The 21,221-nt window shown below is 48.7% G+C and overlaps 1 protein-coding gene across 1 annotated transcript; it reads left to right on the top strand.

Moving 5' to 3' along the window:
* Positions 1-740: 740 nt before the first annotated feature.
* On the top strand, positions 741-7,962 carry RSAD1 (radical S-adenosyl methionine domain containing 1). Its single transcript, XM_089901824.1, has 10 exons — positions 741-748; positions 1,003-1,303; positions 1,693-1,826; positions 1,943-2,147; positions 4,867-5,232; positions 5,401-5,464; positions 5,886-6,033; positions 6,246-6,300; positions 7,040-7,143; positions 7,279-7,962. The coding sequence occupies exons 1-10, from the start codon at positions 741-743 to the stop codon at positions 7,394-7,396; spliced, it is 1,503 nt and encodes a 500-aa protein (XP_089757950.1). The 3' UTR covers positions 7,397-7,962.
* The last annotated feature ends 13,259 nt before the right edge of the window (positions 7,963-21,221 follow it).

Below are 21,221 nucleotides of genomic sequence, written 5' to 3'. Positions count from 1 at the left end.
GGGCTTCCTTGATGGGCAGATAAAGCAGGATAAAGCAGGCTGTAGCTTGACCCAAGAAATAAAAACAGCTGAGCACAGCGATTTCCAGTTCACAGAGACAGAAAGAAAAGTTCCTTCTGCTTGCAAGCCTTACCTCCCAGTGTGTCTGGCCCTAGCAGCAGCAGCCTCCTCTTTACTTTTTAGAAAATGGACATAAATTTAGGGTTTTCTGAGTGCCAGGCATTATACACATACAGGTGCATCCATATACATTTCCTGTTGAAATTTTCCCAATGACACCGTCAAGTAGGCATCAGCCCCATTTCACAAACTATGAAACTAAAACTCAAGAAGTTCAGTGACTTGCCCAAGGTCACACAACTGGAATTAGGGAACCCAGGTGACTGACTCCAAAGCCCATGATCCTTCCACTTTCTGGGACAGTTCTTCAGGTGCCTGCTTGTCCAGCCCTTCACCTGAACCCTGTCTGTCCCACATACAGCATCTCTGACTCTCCTCACAGCAGGTGCCTGGGGTTGGCCTGACCCAGGAGATGACAACCTACTCTCCTGGCCAAGCCCATTCCCCCTGGGATTTTCTGCTCTTGCAACATTCAGTCCAAGTGCCCTGTTCTACCCCACTGATTCCACATCCCTTGTAACAGACCCGCCTCGCGGCACGGAGCACACCGGCCTGGTATCCAGCAAGTGCTGAATTAAAATCGGTTGCCTGTTTTCTCTTGTTGGTTTACGTTCTGTCTCATGCACCTGTACTGTGCCCTGGCCTTATGCATCTGGATATCCCCAGCTCCCAGCGCTGAACCAGGCACATAAAATGTGAAGGAACCCATTGAACGAACTAAGAGTTCCTGGATTGATCCAGGACCTCGCCTTCGACGGGGTGCCAAAAGCTGCGGAGCTCCCCGCACCGCTGCCGCTGCCAGAGAAAGGACGGCCGGGCGGCTGCGGTGAGCGCACCGGTGCCCAGCAGGTGGCGCTGCGGCCCGGAGCCCTCCCGGTGAAGCTGCGGCCCGGAGCCCTCTCGGCGGCGCTCCGACACAGGGCGCGGCCACGCAGCCCCTTTCCTTCCGCCGGGGCGGCCCACCCGGCCCACCGTACGCCTTGCCCTGGGTTTGTCTCGATCTCGGGTGCTGGCCCGCGCACCGGGCCGCCCCGCCACAGCGGGCGGCACGGCGCTCCCCGGTGTTCGGGCCCGCGGCTGGGTGAAGGCCGCCAAGATGGCCCAGAGGCGCCGCCTCGCGGAGGACGCGGGAGGACCCCGGGGTCCTACGCCCGGGAGCCAGCGCGCAGCACTTTACGTCCACGTGAGTGGGGAGGTGAGGCGGAGGCTCGGGCGCGGAGGGCCAGAGGCGAGGAGGCGCTTGTCGCGCTGCGAGCCTACCTGCCGTCTTTCCCCGCTACCAGACGAGGTCTGGGGCCTTTCCCTGGCAGGGAAATGTCTTGGTCCGGAGGCCTGAAGTCTCTGGTGCTCACCATCTCGTTGACCTTGACCAAGTGATTTCCCTTCTGAACCTCAGTTTCCTCCTATTGAAGTGGGCTTACTAATCCCCTTGGGGAGTTGCGTGGCTTAGATGCGGTAGCCACTGTTGACTGACCTAGGAGTGGGGATGGGGATGTGTGCGACTGAACCCTGGAAGTGGCCAGGGCAGCCCACGGTCATCTCTCGTCCTTTTCACACGCCCCCTGCCCCCAGTGGCCCTACTGCGAGAAGCGCTGCAGTTACTGCAACTTCAACAAGTACATCCCCCGCGGTGTGGACGAGGCTGCCATGAGACGCTGTCTGGTGACCGAGGCTCAGACGCTGCTGCAACTCAGTGGGGTGCAGCGGTGGGTACTGGAGGCTGTAGGCGGGGTCTTGGGAATTATGTGGCCGGTGCATAGGACAGGTGCAGGCATCCCGTAGGGCTCCCCCACGTCTCATCTTCTCCATCCTCTTTCCCTAGAGTGGAGTCTGTGTTCTTTGGTGGGGGTACCCCCAGTCTGGCCAGCCCCCACACTGTGGCAGCTGTCCTGGAGGCAGTGGCCCAGGCAACTCACCTGCCTGCAGACTCTGAAGTCACATTGGAGGCCAACCCCACTTCGGCCCCAAGCTCCAGGCTGGCAGCATTCCGGGCAGCAGGAGTCAACAGGTTGTCCATTGGCCTCCAGGTAACCCATCTCACCCACCTCATCCTAGGGCACCCAGGGTGTCTCTCCTGGGTGATCACGTTTATTCATTGGGCAAACATTTATTGAGCTCTTTCTGGGTGCCAGGAACCTGTAGGCACTAAAAAGTGTATGGTGACACTTTTGTAAGTACTTAATTGTCTGTTTCTGTGGTAGAGCACAAGCCCTGTGAGGCAGGGATCGTGTATGCCTTTGTGTTCGTCACAGTATTCCAAGCATTATGTGCTTGGCACATAGTAGATGCTTGAAAAAGATTTGTTTCATGATTGGAGACCCAGGAGGAGGCCAACAGGTGGTCAGATCACTGCAGCATGATAAAGTCTGCTTATAAAGGGGGTCTCTACAAAATGCTCTCAGAGTACAGCCTGAAGGCCGTCTCAGTCTGACAAGATCATAGAAACCTTCCTGAAGGACATGATGTTTGAATGAGGAAGAGGAGTCCACCAGAGATGAGGGTGTGGGAGGAAAAGACACAGGATTTGGAAGAGCTTGCATGTTTTGGGGGACCTGTGAGCCATCCCTTGTGACTGGAGAGGCTGGGGACAAGGCTGCAAGCTAGGGCCCAGAGTCTTCAGCACCATACTAGGAAGTTTGGGGTTTCGCTTAGTGGTGACAAGGGAGTCACTGAAGGTTTTTAAGTGGGGGGAGAAACATGTTCCTCTCAGGTTGGCCCGTGATATTTCCATAGCCAGTATTGTCTCCCTCCTTCAAATACATGTACCATTTACCATAGAGTTTGGGATCAGGGCTTTGTCCTGATGAGACATATTGAGAGGGACACGCCATTTCTGAGATACTCTGGCCCCAAATGCTTACATATCTTGAATCTAATTGTGAGGAAACACCTAAATTAAGAGACTTTGTGTGTGTATCGTAAGAACAGGTAACATGAGATCGAAGTACCATCTGAACAGTTTTTTAGTGTACAGTACAGTATTGCTAACTGTAAACACAGTGATGTACAGGAGAGCTCTAGGACTTATTAAGAGACATTTTAATTAATTTATTTATTTAGGCCACGCCATGCAGCTTCCTTCCCTAAGAGACATTTTTCAAAACAACTAGCCCGGGGACTTCCCTGGTGGTCCAGTGGGTAAGACTCCACACTCCCAGTGCAGGGGTCCCGGGTTCAATCCCTGGTTGGGGAACTAGATCGCGCATGCATGCTGCAACTAAGAGTTCGTATGCCACAACTAAAGATCCCATGTGCCGCAACTAAGAACCGGCACAGCCAAAATAAATACATAATTTTAAAAATAATAATAAAATAGAAAATTAAAACAACTAGCCTGTACTCTTCAAAAATGTCAGTGTCATAAAAGACAAAGGCAGGATGAGGATCTCAGCTAAAGGAAACTAAAGAGACAATGATAGCTGAATGCAATGCGTGACCCCCGATTGGATCCTGGATTGGGGTGGGAAGAGGAAATTACTAGAGCAGACATTTAGGGACAATTGGCCAACTTTGAATAAGACTGTGTCTTAGACAACAGGATTGTATCAGTGTTACATTTCCTGAACTCTATAATTAGATTGTGGTTGTGTAAGAGAATGTCCTTGTTTTTAGGAAATAACACATTTAATTATTTAGGGGTACAGGAGTACAGTATTTAAGCTTTTTACATTTAAATAACCACATTGCGGGGGCTTTCCTGGTGGCGCAGTGGTTAAGAATCCGCCTGCCAATGCAGGGGACACGGGTTCGAGCCCTGGTCCGGGAAGATCCCACATGCCGCAGAGCAACTAAGCCCGTGCGCCACAACTACTGAGCCTGTGCTCTAGAGCAACAAGAGAAGCCACCACAGTGAGAAGCCTACGCAAGGCAACGAAGAGTAGCCCCCTCTCTCCGCAACTAGAGAAAGCCCGTGCACAGCAACAAAGACCCAATGCAGCCAAAAATAAATAAATAAAATAAAATTTATAAATAAATAAATAAATAACCACATTGCAAGTGCTCACTAGCCTGTGGCCAGTGGCTACCATATTATACTAAAATGTTCTATATCTGCACTGACCAATATAGTAGCCACTGACCACATGCTAGGAAGCACTTAGAATGTGATTATTTAAATTTAATTAACTTAAAATTTAAACAGCCACATGAGATTAGTATCTACTGTATTGGACAGTGCAGATACAGAGCGTTTCCATCCTCGCAGATGGTTCCTTTAGACATCCCTGGTCTAACTTACCCTCAAATGATTCAACATAATAATAATATATGTGTATATTTAGAGAGAGAGACAAAGCAAATGTGGCAAAAATGTTAATTGGTGAATCTGGATGAAGGTGTTTGTTGAGCTTTTCTTGCAACTTTTCTGTAGGTTCAAAATATTTCAAAATAAAAAGTGAAATCAAAAAAGGATGGTTGGCTTTGGAGTCAGTCCTAAATTCCAGGTCTGACTTCGCCATTGTATGACTTTGGGCAAGCTGCTTAACATCTCTGAACTTGTTTTGTCGTCTGTAAAATGGAGCTAATGTTGGAGGGTTGTAAGGACAAATTAGACACTGCGTAGAAAAGCTTTGCACACAGTGACTCTTCAGTGAATGGTACCCCTGCTACTGGCTTGACCTTCCACCTTCCAGCCCCCTGCCATGTCCTGTGTTTTCCCCTGTATCTGTGTCTGCAGTAAGGTCAGTCAGGTGTTTCTGTCTCCCTCTGAGCTAGCCTGCGTGCTTACACCTGACCCTCTCTCTCCAGTCCCTAGATGACACTGAGCTCCAGCTGCTGGGGAGGACACACTCGGCCAGTGATGCTCTGCAGATGCTGGCGGAGGCCCGGCACCGCTTCCCGGGGCGTGTTTCTGTGGACCTGATGCTGGGGCTGCCGGCACAGCACGTGGGGCCGTGGCTTGGGCAGCTGCGGAAACTGCTGCGGCACTGTGATGACCATGTGTCGCTCTACCAGCTGTCCCTGGAGCGGGGCACCGCCCTCTTCACCCAGGTGCAGCAGGGCTCCCTTCCTGCCCCTGACCCCGAACTTGCCGCTGAGATGTACCAGGAGGGACGGGCAGTCCTTCGGGAGGCTGGCTTCCGCCAGTATGAGGTCTCCAACTTCGCCCGGAATGTAAGTCCTGTGGCTGAAGGTGGGGCCTGGGCAGGCTGAGGCCCTCTTTGGGGAGAAGGGTGCTTCCGAAGCCTGAGATGGTGGGACATTCTAACCAGGTGCCCTTCCCTGAGCAGAGACAGGCCCCCCTGCTTCTCTCTGCACTGACTATTCCCTCTCTTCCCACAGGGGGCGCTTAGTACCCACAACTGGGCTTACTGGCAGTGCGGTCAGTACCTTGGCGTTGGACCTGGTGAGTCCCCCGTGAACCTTAGGTGGGATGACTCAGGAGAGCCGTGTCACGGCTGTGTGCCCTTGGGCCACTTATTAAGCTCTCCAAGCCTCTGTTTCCTCATATGTAAAGTGTGGCAAAAAATACTATCGACTTTGTAGAGCTGTTAAGTATGTATTTTGAGGCACCTGGTATAGTGCCTGGCACTGTGGTTCTTGATCTTTAGTGTGCATCAGAATTATCTGGACTGCTTGTTAAAACCCAGCTGGGCCCCAACCAAATTCTAGAATTTCTGGAATTGGACAGGGCCTGAGAACTGGCACTTCTGGCATCTGAGATGCTGTTGGTCCAGGGGCCACACTTTGAGAACCACTGATTTAACATCTGGCAAGCACACAGTGTTAGCTGCTATTAAAGTGGGGGTGGTTGTTGATGTTGTCAGGAGCCCATGGGCGATTTATACCCCAGGGGGCTGGGAGCCACACCCGAGAGGCTCGGATCCAGACCCTGGAGCCTGACAACTGGATGAAGGAGGTGATGCTGTTTGGTCACGGCACCCGGAGGCGCATCCCCCTGGGCGAGCTGGCGCTGTGAGCACCTGAGGGCTCTTCCCTCAGGCTTCCCCTCTACCCCAAGAAACACCTACCTGCACATCTTTGTTTCCCACCTTGCCCTGCCCCCTCCCCGCCCCATATTGCGTGATTCCCCATAAACCCCCCATACGCATATCCCAGCACAGGGTGTGAAGAATGGGAGAAGCGCAAGTCTCCTCTCCAAGACCCCTTATTGGTTTTTCTTTCAGTCTGGAGGAAGTTTTGGCCATGGGACTACGCACAGACGTGGGGATCACTCACCAGGTAAGAGGTCAAGGGGTCTGGCACGCTGCTTTCTCCTCCTAGGCCTCGCAGAATCACTCTGTCTCACTCTGTCTTACACACACACACACACACACACACACACACACACACACACCCCTCCCATTCCTCTGGGACTGGCAGCTAGAGGTAGGGCCTTGGCCCAGCAGAGGCTTGATGGGCAGGAGTGATGAGCAACGTAAGGCAATGGTGAGAACCCTAGACTAGGGCTGCAGAGAGAGCCGGGCTCTAGTCCCCGTCTACCGCAACCTTAGGCACACATCCCTTCACCTCTGAATTTCAACTTTCTCAGTCATCTAAGGGAATAGACTAGATTAAGAGTTTTCAAATATTCTTAAAGCAGCGCTGAAAGCTCAGATAGGAAGTGCAGTAGATACAGATCAGTCAGGCTCGGAACCGCTCTGGATGAAGTCAGAGCCATCGAGCTCTGGCTGGGGCTGACCATACTCTGGCCAGAACAGGGGGAGGGGAGGAGCCAAGGGAGACCTGGCTTGGCTGGGAGCTGGGTTTGGCCTGAACGTGGAATAGGACTGAAGGTGCCCACCTCCCTGCTGGTCCATTGGCCTGGTCCTGGTGTGCATGACAGTCAGTTTCTGAGATCGCTGTGTTGGATCGGACCCACGCCTCATCCGTCACTGCACCCCCAGACAGGTGGCCTAGAATAGCCCCGCCGGCTCCCCACCTTGTGGTCCTGCATCTCTGCCCCTTCTGGTCTCCCCAGCACTGGCAGCAGTTTGAGCCCCAGCTAACCTTGTGGGACCTGTTTGTAGCCAACAAGGAGGTGCAGGAGCTGCTGGAGCAGGGCCGCTTGCTGCTGGATCGCAGGTGTGTTGGGTGGGGGGAGGTGAGAAAGACGGACAAGGAGGGGCCTGTGGGTGCCAGGGCCTTGGCACTGGTGGAGGGTGATGATTGAAACTGGTAAGAGGGCACAGTCACAGCCAGGCCTCTTCGTTTTTCCAGGGGTCTTCGGTGTTCCTGGGAGGGGCTGGCTGTGCTGGACTCCATGCTGCCGACCCTTCTATCTCGGCTCCAAGAGGCCTGGCAGCAGAGAACTCCCTTCCCTGTGCCAGGAGGATAATCACATGTTCCTGTGTCCCAGTGACACTGCCATCTCCACTGGCAGGTGCTGTCCTGGCTCTGGTCACTGCCCAGCCCTGGCATCCCCAGGGGAATGGCTACAGTGAGGCAGATGGGAGGACATTTCTGGTCTGGGAACTGGCATCAAGTGTAGCCACCACTGCCAGAGAAGGAGTAACGGTTTCTGTGGGTGCCTCTCATCAGTTGGCTCTAAACACATCCTGGCTGGCAAGAGATGCTGAGAAACAGAGCTCTCAGGCGTCCTGCTCCCACAGTACAGGACAGGACACGGGTGTCCAGCACAGCAGCCTGCTGGACTCTGAGAACAGTGGGAAAGATCAGAGCAAGCCTTGCCTCTTCCCTTTTGGCAGCCAGGATATGTTTGGGCGTCAGGAGCCTCACAGTACTTCCAGAGTGCCCCCCAGTCCCCTCCCCACTGCAGCCTTTTCCCTTGAGAGAGTGAAGGTGGGGGCAGCTAAGAGGGAAAGGAGAGGGGAGAATTCAGGAAAGATCAGAGCCTGGTAATTCTCCCCTGGCCTTAATAAACCCATCTGGAGCCTGCCTTGACTATGGTCTTATCCTTTGTCTGGGCTTTTTCTTGGAGTGTGGGATCCTGATTTGGGGGCTTGAGCCTTAGTCTAGGGCTGAGATTCCTTCCTGACAGTCATTTGCCCAGTGATCTTAGCATTCATCAATGATCCTTGCCTAAATCAATGATTAGATTGGGGGTTGCAAAATGTTAATTTCTGACTCTGTCATTGCATCTGTGTTCATTAACTGGCGTGTATCTATTAAAAAAAAGAGCTTTCGGGGCTTCCCTGGTGGCGCAGTGGTTGAGAGTCCGCCTGCCGATGCAGGGGACGTGGGTTCGTGCCCCGGTCCGGGAGGATCCCACATGCTGCGGAGCCGCTGGGCCCGTGAACCATGGCCGCTGAGCCTGTGCGTCCGGAGCCTGCACTCCACAACGGGAGAGGCCACAACAGTGAGAGGCCTGCGTACTGCAAAAAAAAAAGAGCTTTCCCCTTTTTTTTTAAGGGCTGATACCCTTAACCTATAAATTTTATGCGGGGTTTGGGGGGCGGTGGGGAGGGAGGCATTTTCCTGTGAAGAGGCTCCATAACTCATCATATCAAAGAGTGCCCTGATGTCAAAGGTAATTTAGTACCCTTGCAAATCAGGGCATGCTAAGCTCAGTCTCTAGCTGGGTGACTAAGGATAGGGTTCCCCCCACCCCTCAGAGGTGAGCACGTGCATTTCCCACGTGCCTGGTGGGTGTGAATATCAGTCCTTCTTTGACCTGTGGTAACATGGTAAGTGTTAACTCCCTCTCCTTTATTTATGAAATATTCAGCAAGCACTAATAGTGTGCCAGGCTCTGAGCGGCATGCAGAGAGGAATAAGACCTGTCCCAGCCCTCGAGGAACTCGCCACCATGTTGATAGATGTGTGAAGAGATAAACTCCAGGGTTATCAGTAAAGGTGTGTAGATGGGCTGTGGAAGCCTGCAGTGCATTGGGTTCTGAGGGGCTGGGAGGAGGAAAGGGGAGATGCTTTTTTCTTACTACCTCCTTTGGCCCCTGCGCAGCTTGCAGGGCGACCTGTGCTGACTGGGGAGCCTCTTCTCGAGCCTTCCCCTGATCTTGATATTCAAGATGTGAGCACGGGGCCAGAGCAGGTGCGCCATCAGATAACCTGGGCCCACTCAGGTTTCTCCCAGCTGTCAGGGCTCGTGCCACCTGAGATGCCTGGGCCCTCCCTGCTGGGGCACCACACGAGGCCTGTGCAGAGGGGCTGGATGGGAGCCAGGTGGGGATGGCACAGGTCACCTTCTGTGACTCAGCCTCCCACCCTCACCAGGTGAATCAGAGTCTCTGGAAGGTGGAGCCCAGGAATCTAGTTTTTAAATGTTTCCTAAGTGGCTCTAGTGATAAGGCCGGTTTGAGAAGCCTTGTCATCTTCCGTTCTGAGAGGCTGGGATCAGGAGAAAAAAAGGGGAACAAGGCTAATTCCAGACCTGACCAAGTGGAGTGAGGTCCTTCCCTCTGCGTCCAGACCTTCCTGGGCTCATCCGTCAAAAGGGTTCTCTTCCTCCATCTGGAGACTTCTGTTGTCATCTTTTCACCTGTCCTGTTGAAAAGCATACGGACACAAATAAGAGTGGTAAACAAGCTACTCTGATGATGAGGTGATGAGAGGATTTGGGGAAATGTAATGTATGTGAGTGTGTGGTTACAGCTTGAAGGCCCAAACCTTCCCCACCTAGAGTGCTGACAATTTTAGGGCTGACAACTGAGCGCCCCCCGCCCATGCCCAATCAAATAGAGTAAAGTAAGCAGGACAGCTATTTTAATTTGCATTTTATGTATACGGACATTCAAAGAGGCCCTCTAACTTGACTCAAGTCATATAAGTAAGTAAGAGAACTGGCGTAATACTTCTGGACATCTAGAACTTTCTGTCACGTTGTTTTATTCTTACTGTGGGTCAGGTTGATTGACCTGTCTCTTAAATTAAGCAAAATCCTGGGCTTCCCTGGTGGCGCAGTGGTTGAGAGTCCGCCTGCCGATTCAGGGGATACGGGTTCGTGCCCTGGTTCGGGAAGATCCCACATGCCGCGGAGCGGCTAGGCCCGTGAGCCACGGCCGCTGAGCCTGCGTGTCCGGAGCCTGTGCTCCCCAATGGGAGAGGCCACAACAGTGAGAGGCCCGCATACCGCAAAAAAAAAAAAAAAAAAAAAAAAAAATTAAGCAAAATCCTGACCTCTCTCTGGCCCCTCTGCCTCAGGCTTGAAGCTGCCGTCTCTGCCTGGTGCTTGGTCTCGGTGTCTGTATTTTCTCTCCTGGAGAACCCACATGTCCCATCTCCATGAGACCATCCACTTCCTGGGAAAGAACTGCATTCTGCAAAGAAAGGACTTTAAGTAATAGGATTGCTATAAACTGAATGTTTGTGTTCCCCCCAGAATTCATATATGGAAACTTCATCCCTAGGGGGATGGTATTCAGATGTGGGGTCTTTGGGAGGTGATTAGGTCATGAAGGTGGAGCTCTCATGAATGGGATTAGTGCACTTATGAAAGAGACCTCAGAGAGCTCCCTGGCCCCATCTCCTGTGTGAGGACACAGAGGGAAGACAGACAGCTACGAACCAGGAATCAGGCCCTCACCAGACACCAAATCTCCTGGCACCTTGATCTTGGACTTCCCAGCCTTCAGAACTGTGAGAAATAAATGTTTGTTGTTTAAGCTACGCAGGCTATCGTATTTTTGTTATAGCAGCCTGAATGGATTAAGACAAGGATGAAATAACTTTGTGGTAGCTTGTTTTATTGTTCAAAATGTTTACCATTATATATCCCTGCCCCATTGAACCTGGGAAGGGCCATAAGACTTGCCCAGCACAGATTGTAAGAGCCAGGGGGTGGTCTGCCATCTCCTTCCTCCACCACAGAGACCTGCAGGGTTCAAATAGAGGCTGTTCCATCCACCTGGGTCCTAGAGTGAAGAAGTCGTTGGGCAGAGGAGCAGCCGACCACTAGAGACAGGAGCGGGAGTGGGACGGCAACACTCACTGCTGTAAACCAGTAGATTTGGGGTTGTTTGTTACGCAGCAATATAATTGAGACTGAACTGCTTGATCCAGTTTGTAATCCCACCATTCAAAGATTAACTTCTTTTAGACCTTGGTCTGTATCTTAGCAGGAATTCTTACATGCAAACGAACATCTTTAGATAGACACTCTTACAAAAAGGGGAAAATACACATCGTGCTTTGGAGCCTTCTTATTCTACCTCAGATGTGGTGGGCATTTTTTCATGTCCAATTTGTATCTACATCCTATTTTTTTAGTGTAGCTTCCTAGTGTACCACTGCATGGTGATCCCGAAATTTAGTTTACCAATTCCTTTTTGGTGAAACAGAGGGTTTAATTTTTTATTTTTATAAACGCTGTAACGAACATCTCATGTAAATATTTTTATGCACTGGCTTGATGATTTCCTTAGGCTTAGGCTAAATCCCAAGGCGTGGGGTTGCTGACTCTGAGGAGACACGCCTCCTTCGTTTGGATACAGGAGGCCTGGCACTTCATGCCCTTGCCAGCCCGCTGGTCGTCAATAGCAAGCGTGATCAATTTTTCCAAATGATTCCAATCTGGAGAACACTTTTTTTTTTTAATAGATTTATTTATTTTTGGCTGTGTTGGGTCTTCGTTGCTGCCTGCGGGCTTTCTCTAGTTGCAGCGAGCAGGGTCTGCTTTTCATTGCGATGCACGGGCTTCTCATTGTGGTGGCCTCTCTTGTTGCAGAGCATGGGCTCTAGGCGCGCGGGCTTCAATAGTTGTGGCACATGGGCTCAGTAGTTGTGGCTCGTGGGCTCTAGAGCGCAGGCTAAGTAGTTGTGGCACACAGGCTTAGTTGCTCCGCAGCATGTGGGATCTTCCTGGACCAGGGCTCGAACCCATGTCCCCTGCATTGGCAGGCAGATTCTTAACCACTGCACCACCAGGGAAGCCCTGGAGAACACTTTTAACCCTCACTTTATTATCAGCTAACGTACTGTCTACCTAACTTAGGCAACGATTTTGGTCCACCTGTTTACTCTTGAGTCAGAGAACAGAGGGGATGCAGCCTCTGGGGCCACCCAGGTAGAAGATCAAGGTGGGACTGTGCCCATGTGTTCAGATTGCCTCTGAACTCTTCTCATTCAGACCCTGCTTCTGGGAGAATCCCCATCTTCTCCCTCCTCTTTTCCTCTTCCTGCTTTCTCTTCTTTTCCCTGAGGAGATTTTTAAAGCCAGTTTTTAAAATTATACGAAGAACATTATAGAAACATTAGGCAGAATTCTAAGTGAAAAAGGAAAAAAAAAATCTACAATTAGTGACCCCAACAAATTCAACTGTTTGTGCTCCCTTCCAGTCCTCATCCAAATGCATGCAAGAGTTTTGCCCAGTTGTGCTCCTGACACATCTAATTTTGCATTCTGCTCCTTTTTCTTCTCAGTCTGTCATAAGCATTTTTCCATGTTGTTACATGGTCATCATCTTTCTCATTTTAATTGTTGCACAATGTTCCAATGGGTGAATAATAAGTATTACCCTAATGTAAGGCACTTAAGTGGTTCACTGTTTTTCTCTGTTATAAATCATGCTGTAGTGCATGTTTTTATGGATATAGCTTCTTCCTTCATTTGAATTATTTCCTCAGGTCAATTCCCAAGAGTGAGATGGTTGGGTCAAAGGGTATGGATGCTTTAATGATTCGTGGTGAGACTTGTTATATTCTTTTCCAAGGGGCTTTTCCTTTTTTTTTTTTTTTTTTTTAATTTTCCTGCTCAAAAAATAATAATGCTCTTTTTCAACCACATAGAAGAAAGCAAAGCTTCTAGTATCCAGGAATTACCACTATGACATTTGGTCAGCCATCCCTCCAGACATCTCTTGATGCATAGATATACATATCTACGTAGAAATAAAATAATTTTTCACAAAAGGGATCATACTCATGTGCCAGTTTTGCAACCTGTTTTGTTTTTTTTTTTTTAACTCAAAAACATGTCCTGGGTTCTTCTGATTGTTTCTGCCACCACCAGTGCCTATGTGATAGCATAATGTAGTACGGTAATAGCTGTCAGCCAGGCATGGTGCCAAGCATTTTATCTGCATTAATTCATTTAAGCACCGCAACAACTCAATAAGTTCTGTTATTATCATGCCCACTTTACAGAGCAATTGACTGCCCCAGGTCACATAGATAGGAGGTGATGGGGCTCATACTCAAGCTGGGTTCACTGAGGCTCCAAAACAGATGCTTATATAAATAATACATCAATATATTCTTAATGTAAAAAGTAATAAGAATAAATGTAAGCAATACTATAGCATAGTCCCTTTTACACTTCCACATAGGTTTGATGTGTGTATCAGTTAAGTTTAGGTTCAACTGCACATGACAGAAAATCAGAGTAACATAAGCTTAAGCAAATAAATGTATTTGTCTTCCGCATAAAAGAAGTCTAGACAAAGCATTTCAGGGCTAGCATAGTGGACCCATGGTCATTGGTCATGAAGAACACAGGCTTTGTGCTCTGTATCCTCATTTCATAGCATCCATCCCTAAGGTCTCCACATGGCCTAATATAGTCCCTGGAGCTCCAGCCATCATGTCTGCATTCCAGGTAATAAGCATTTTGCTGCTTCCTTACCATTCCTAATAATAGAAGGGCTTGGTTAATTAAAAAGGGTGAGACTAGATATTGAGGCAATCAGAAAACAACTTCCCAATCCTTTTCTTTTTTGTTTTGTTTTTTGGCCATGCTGTGCAGCATTTGGGATCTTAGTTCCCCGACCAGGGATCAAACCCAAGCCCCCTTCGTTGAGAGTGTGGAGTTGTAAGCACTGGACCGCCAGGGAAGTCCCCCCAATCCATTCCTATGAATTTACACATATAGGTACATATATAAAAATATAGTTTAAAAAACAATCTAATGTGTTAACAGTACCTTGTTTCAATTTACACTTTAAAGTTTACCAACCAAATCAAATGTTCTCCATTAAATATTTGTTTACTAACTATTGTGTTCTGTGTACATGTAAGCTCTTTGCTTATTTTCATTTAGCTAATTGCTTATTTAGCCTTAATGATTTCCTGATCGAGTTGAATGAATTGTTTACATAGATAAATAATTACAAGTATATTAACTCTTTGTCTTGTTCACTGCAAGTATTGCTTCCAGTATGCTGTCCTTTTTATCTTTCATAGATTTTTATTTTTTTGGAAGTGTGTTTTCTAGAAATTTCAGATATTTATATTTTGAGTCTATCTTTTGCCCTGTGACTTTTTCTGTCAGTTCCGGGCTCCAGAAATATGGTCAACTTTCAAGTTGGCTTTCTCCTCCCAGGAGAGGCAGTCTAATGTTGACAGCTGTGTCCACCTGGGACCAAATCTCTACGCTGCTGCTTCGCACCTGTAGGACTTCCCTGAACTGAGATGGGCTTTTCTTGACTGTTTAGTGAAGGGGTTGGACCAGCCCCAGGTTCTCAAACCTGGGTCTGCATCAGAAGTACCAGAGGTTCCATGAAATGTGCATTCCTGGGCCCCCCTAACATCTATAGAGTCCAAATCTCTGTATCCAGGGATCTGTATTTTTAAATGCTCTCCAGTGAGCCTGATGCTCAGACGTATTTCAGAAACTCTGGACCAGCCAGTGTCAGAGTTGCTTCCTGTGCTGGGCTCTGAGTAGTGAATGAAAGAAGGCAGCAGCCCTTGGCCACTGTGTCTGTCGAAACCCCTTGGCCCTGCCTCTTCCTCTTGGGTCACAGCACCCATTTCACATCCAGCCTGAGCAGTAGCCCCTTCTTCCTACTTCCTCGGGGGTGGGGGGTGAGGTTAGGTGGCGGTCAGGCTCCTGGGTTGTGGCCTGAGGGGCTGCTACAGCAATGCCTCCATGAGGGGCCAGTATCATTACTAGCTGGTAGCCTTATTTAAGTCACTCACCCTGTGTGTCTCCATTTCCTCACCTCTGAAAGCAGGCACCATGCCTTCCTCAGGGTTTTTGTAGGGCTGGAGATGATGGATGGATGGATGGATGGATGGAAAGAGACTAGTGCAGTTCCTGGCACAAAGTGCACATTTGACAAAGTGGTAGTTATTACTATTAGTGTTTTCATCGTGATTTACAGTTTCCTGGGCATGTTAGCCCTAAGGAAGGAGGTTCCAAACAAGAATTCCTGGTTCCTGACAAGACAGAAAGAGACCTGTCATTTCTTTGCGATGCTGAAACTTGTCCGTAGGTAGCCCTGGGCTTCTGGAAAATTCCCCCCCGGCCCAGTGTAGAACTTGCTACCTTGCAGGTGGGTGTGGGCCACAGGACAGCCTCCAGGCAGTGGCGCCCATAGTAGGAGGAATGTCCCTCCCTAGGTGACTCCTCAGATCAGTGCTCCTTGCCCTCCCCCAGCAGGTCAGACTGGAATGACCCCATTCCTCAGGTGGCTGACCTATGCAGGTGGGGCTGCCCCTACCTGCCTCCAAGACCCTGACACCCGGGAGACACTCCCACCAGAGTGCGCCTTTCCTTTGCCCCTGCCTCTGGATTAGGTCTCTCCTGGTGCCCATTGCACCTCATCCTCTCCAAGACCTTGGGCCTCCTTACCTCCATTCCTGCTATCCCTGACACAGCTTGGGGCTTGCCCTTGCCCTTGAACCTGACCAGCTTACACAGGCCTCACTTTCTTGGCTGACCTTACTTATTTTGATTAGGACTGAAGTGAGAGGCCAGATCCCCTGTCTGAGGCCTTGGCAGCCATGGTGGGAGACAAGGTGGGCAGGGCCTTGGCTCACAGAGGCTGCTTTACATCACTGGGGAAGCTGCCGTTGTTCCCCACTGCCCTCAGTGTCCCACCCCCCACAACCCTGTATTGACCCTTCAGATGAATCTATTCATGAACAATAAAAGGTGAGCTATGAAAACTGTCAGGCAGGCTGTCCTAATCTTTATTTATTTATTTTATTTATTTATTTTTAAATTTTTAAAATTTTTTGTGGTAAGCGGGCCTCTCACTGTTGTGGCCTCTCCCGTTGCGGAGCACAGGCCCCGGACGCGCAGGCTCAGCGGCCATGGCTCACGGGCCCAAACGCTCCGCGGCATGTGGGATCTTCCCGGACCAGGGCACGAACCCGTGTCCCCTGCATCGGCAGGTGGACTCTCAACCACTGCACCACCAGGGAAGCCCAGGCTGTCCTAATCTTGAATAAGGTCTGAAGGTCCAGGGACAATTTAAGGATCCTACTCCTTAAATTGAGTTTGAGCGCAGGAGCGGTGAATGATTCCTGCCCGGGTCCCGGAGTGTGAGTGCTTGTGTTCAGCCCTGCTGCTTAATCTTGAACAAGGTGCTCCACCTCTCTACACCCCAATTTCCTCAACTGTAAAATGGGAGTGCTCTACCTCACATGGTTGTTGTAAACTTTCAAGAACTTAGGGCACATAGCTAAAACAACCAGAGAAAATATATAAATTAGATTTTATCAAAATTAAAAAGTCTTGTGTGTCAAAGGACACTATCAAGAAAGTGAAAAGAAAACCGCAGAATGGGAGAAAATATTTGCAAATTGTATATCTGAAAAGGGTCTAATATCCAGAATATATAAAGAACTCCTACAACTCAACAACCAAAAGACAAACAACCCAATTAAAAAATGGGCAAAGGATTTGAATAGACGTTTCTCCAAAGGAGATATACAAATGGACAAAAAGCACATGAAAAGCTGCTCGACATTATTAGCCATTAAGGAACTGCAAATCAAAACCGCAATGAGATACCACTTCACAGCCACTAAGGTAGTTATAATTTTAAAAAAGGAAAATAAGTGTTGGCAAGTACATGGAAAAATTGGAACCCTCACACGCTGCTGGTGGGAAGGCAAAATGATACAGCTGCTGTGGAAAACAGTCTGGCAGTTCCTCAAAGAGTTAAATATAGAATTACTATGTGACCCGACAATCCTACTCCTAGATATGTACCCAAGAGAGTTAAAAAACATATGTCCACACAAAAGCTTATATCCAAATAAATGTTCATAGCAGCATTATTCACAATAGTCACAATGTGGAAACAACTCAGATGCCCACCAACTGATAAATGGATAAATAAAGCATGGTATATTAATACAGTGAAATATTACAATACAGCAATAAAAAGAGATGAAGTACCGACATGTGCTATGTGGATTTAACCTTGAAAACATTATGCTACGTGAAAGAAAGCAGCCACGGAAGGCCACATATTGTATGATTTCCTGTTTGTGAAGTGTCCAGGACAGGCAAATCCATAGAGACAGAAAATAGGGTAGTGTTTGCCAGGGGCTGAAGGCAGAAGGGAGTGGGGAGTGACTCTTGATGGATACAGGTTTCTTTTTGGGGTGATGGAAATGTTCTGGAACTAGACAGTGGTGGTGGTGGCACAGCCTTGTGAATATAGTAAAAACCACTGAATTGTACACTTTAAGGGTAAATTTTACGTTATATAAAATTTTATGTGAATTATATCTCAATTTTAAAAAACAGAGGTCAGTACACATAAAGTGCTGAGAAGGCTGCCCAGTCCATGATAAACCCCCGGTAAGGTTAGTTGCCATTTAAACTCCACAGGTCTTATGGGTTGATCCACATAGGCAAAAGGGAAAAAGTCCTGAAAGGCATGTTAGAGATATATTCACATTCTTAATATACGTTAAAGCATTTTGGCATGCAGTTTCTTATTTCATTTTTCATACTCAGTGTTGATTTTACACACTTTATACATATGTACATATATAATAAATATAAGCATTTATTTGTTGTTTTAAATTTTTATTTCATAATCACTTTATATATGTTTAAGATATGAAATGAATTTTCAAAGCTCAAACTTCTTTTGTTTTTGAAGCCTCAATTGGGTTGAAAATCCAGGCTACTATGTGGCTAAGCTAATCTGCTCAAAGCCGGGCCTGTGATGGAGCAGGGTGCTTATTGACCTTGGGCTTGAAAGGCCTGAGACTGAGGCTTAGCTCTGTTGCTTACAAGCTATGTGACCTGGAACAAGACTAAGGTTGACAGATTTAGCAAATAAAAATACACCGAGTTATATTTGAATTTCAGATAAAACAATGAATAAGTTCATAACAACGAAATATTGCATGGAACATAGTTATACTAAAAAACTATTTGTTTTCTCTGAAATTCAAATTTAATCGGGCATTTTGTATTTTATCTGGCAACCCTAGATACAACCCTTAACTTCTGTGAAAGGAAAGAGTTTTTGAGTGGAATCATCTTTAATTCTCACAACTCCAGAAGTTAGGTGACCTGGCCCAAGGTCACCCAGCTGGAAAATTATTGAGCAGGGGTTCTAACTTGGGTGTGTCAAGTTTGGCATGCTCTGCTAAAATGGAACTCAGGATAAGCGGTGCTCTACTTAATGAAAACATGGGAGTCCTGAGCTAACTTGGTAACCACAGAAGCTTTCATTGACTGAGAAGGAGTATTGAAAAAGAGGTGGAGTATCGGATTTGAAAGTGTTTATATGACTCTGTCTATATTAATTTCCTATTGTTGCCATAACAAATTACCACAAGCCTAGTGGCTTAAAACAACACAAATTTATTATAGTTCTGGAAGGTCAGAAGTCTGAAATGGCTAAAATCAGGTGTGAGCAGAGCTGTGTTCCTCTGGGGGCTCTAGGACAGAATCTGTTCCTTGTCTTTTCCAGCTCCTAAAGGCTGCGGCCTTTCCTGGCTCATGGCCGTGTCACTTCGACCTCTGCTTCCATCATCACATCTCCTTCTCTGACTCTGACCCTCCTGCCTCCCTCTTAGAAGGACCCTTGTGATTCCATTGGGACTATCTGGATAATTCACGATAATCTCCCCATCTCAAAATCCTTAATCACATCTGCAAAGTCCTTTTTGCCTTGTAAGGTAACAAATCCACAGCTTCTGGCGATAAGGGTGTGGACATCTTTGGGGAGCCATTATCCTGCTTACTGCACCGTCGAAGAGAGAAATTATCTAGTGGGTTTGAGGGTTCTGGGCCTTAACTAGAATCCCTTTCATCTGTACAGTTTTCAGAGTACTTATACACTTTTTTTTTTTTCCTCGCATTGATCCTGGGAAGTCAATGAAGACATTGTTGAGCCCCTTCTGCAAGGGAGTAGATGAGACTCAGAGGGGGAGGCATAGGGCCTGGGTTGCACAGCTTGAAAGAAACTTGGGCCCAGGGCTTTTAATTCAGCCTCCTCCTACCTCATCCTCCAGCAGCCCCAGTTCTAGGCCATGGGCCACTAGGACAGTGTCCTCACTGGTGGAATGGGGCAATTCTGCAGGTACCCCCACAATCTAGAGGATGAAGGCCCCAAGGTGAGCCGTTCCCTGGGCCCGGATCCCGTCCCTAGCAAGCAGCCTTCTCCTGATCAAGACAAGGAGAAAGGATGGGGGCTTGGGCAGAGAACCTTCCTTTTGGCGGAGAGCCTCAGCCCAGAGCCCCAGAACTCGATGTCCATCCATCTCAGACACGTCCTTAACAGCAGCCCAAGCAGATGGTCCCAGGGCCTGCGATGAGACTCCCGCACGAGGAGGGAGCTCTGATTCTTAGGCAAGTCGTGCTGCAAACCTCCCAGGGATGTGTCGCTGTGGTTTACGGTTTTGCCTTTGAGCGCTGCTGCTCTGGAGGAGCTAGGCTCTCTTCCTGTCCCTCAGGTATTGGAAGGCAGCTACCATGAACCCATTGACGTTTCTCTAGGTTTCCCCCATCCCTATCCTCTACTGATGGCCTGCATGTACCAGACACCACTCCAGGAACTGGGATACATCCCTGAATCTGCCAGGCAAGGCTGCTGCTCCCTTGGACCTTACGCTTTAGTGGGGGCAGACAGACAGACCATACAGAAATTGGGATAAGGATTCTAAGGATAGCAAAACAGGATGAGACATTAGAGGGTGACAGCAACCCTGTGAGACCAGCACTGTCCCACCCGAAAGAGGAGACGGATGGCCTAGGAGGGGGCAATGTTGAGATGCAAACCCATGTTTTACTCAAAAGACTCCTTGCTCCTAACCCCTATTCTATGTGGCCTCCAAAACATTTCCCCTGTGTCCTTCCCCAGAAGGGAGGAAGAGCAATTTGAGCCTGGAGGTGGTGCCCGGAGTCTGAGCATCATTCCTGAAGCTGAAGTCGGTTCATCCTGGGAAGTGTCCAGCTGTGGCCTGGCTTCAGGGCCAAGAAGTATGTGAGATTCCTGCTGCATGTTAGCTGAGCAAGTTCCTAGTAAGAAGGGAAGTGGTGTGATGAGCCGTTCAAGGGGGCAGCCAGATTTTAAGGGGAATGAGACGGATGTGGAGAGTGAACCAGCTGTGTGGGGGGAAGGCCAGATGTAAGGAGGGGGGCGACACAGATGATAGGGGACAGGGACAGACGTGTATGTGGAGGTAAGACAGAAGCTTTAGGATGGACTAGGAGGCACTAGGGGGTGAGCTAGATGCAAGGGTCTTCAGACAGACTGCTGCAGCCTCAGGCTTTGGGAGGGTGGCTGTCCCTGGAAAGGGATGATGCAGCCTGTGGAAGAAACACACTTTCTATTTAGGGAGGCTGTTTAGCCTCTGCAAAGAGTAGCTGCCCACAGGCCTGGCACCTGGCTGCGTGGAAATAAACAGAGACAGGAAGCGATAATTGATGTCATGTCCTCTATCAAACCAGCCACCTCATCCTCTCCGGGCTTGAGGAGATTGCTCAGAGCTGCCATGCTAGGAGGAGACTGCAGTGGCTAAATGACACTGTCCCCTGAACTTGTGCTTTATCCCCTCTGGGACTGGCTCCTGCTGTGTCCTCATGTGGAGTGCCTGCCACCCGACCTGCCTGTTGAACCCTTGTCTTCAGCGGCCCACCTCAAATGCTACTCCCCTAAGAAGGCTCGCCTAGCACTTACATCCTGCCTTTCCCAAATTGTGATTAATCCCTAGCCCATGAGCACATACATTAGAGTTGGAAACCCACCTTCAGATGGCCCAACTCTTTTTCTAAGGCACCCTGAACTCAGCCTACCCCACATCAGGGCCACGCGAGTGAGCTTCAGGAATCCCTGGAACTGAGTGCAAAATCATATGCAAAACCAAATGTGCAGATGAATGAATAAACAAAGTACGGTATACCTGTACAATGAAACGTTGTCCAACCGTAAAAGGGAATGAAGTACTAACATGTGCCACAACACTGATGAACCTTTACATTATACCTAGTAAAAGTAGTCAGACACAAAAGGCCGAATATTGTACCATTCCATTTATAGGAAATATATCCA

The sequence above is a fragment of the Delphinapterus leucas genome, chromosome 19 (assembly GCF_059928025.1).
Source record: "Delphinapterus leucas isolate spDelLeu-1000000601 "Yukka" chromosome 19, BTC_Dleu_Yukka2, whole genome shotgun sequence".
Classification (NCBI taxonomy): domain Eukaryota; kingdom Metazoa; phylum Chordata; class Mammalia; order Artiodactyla; family Monodontidae; genus Delphinapterus; species Delphinapterus leucas.
This window is presented reverse-complemented; position numbering and strand designations above follow the sequence as displayed.

Excerpts from the sequence above, each read along its gene's own strand:
- RSAD1 (XM_089901824.1), top strand. Across the intron at positions 1,827-1,942 it reads CAACTCAGTGGGGTGCAGCG|AGTGGAGTCTGTGTTCTTTG; the intron begins GTGGGTACTGGA and ends CTCTTTCCCTAG. Across the intron at positions 6,301-7,039 it reads ACGTGGGGATCACTCACCAG|CACTGGCAGCAGTTTGAGCC; the intron begins GTAAGAGGTCAA and ends TGGTCTCCCCAG.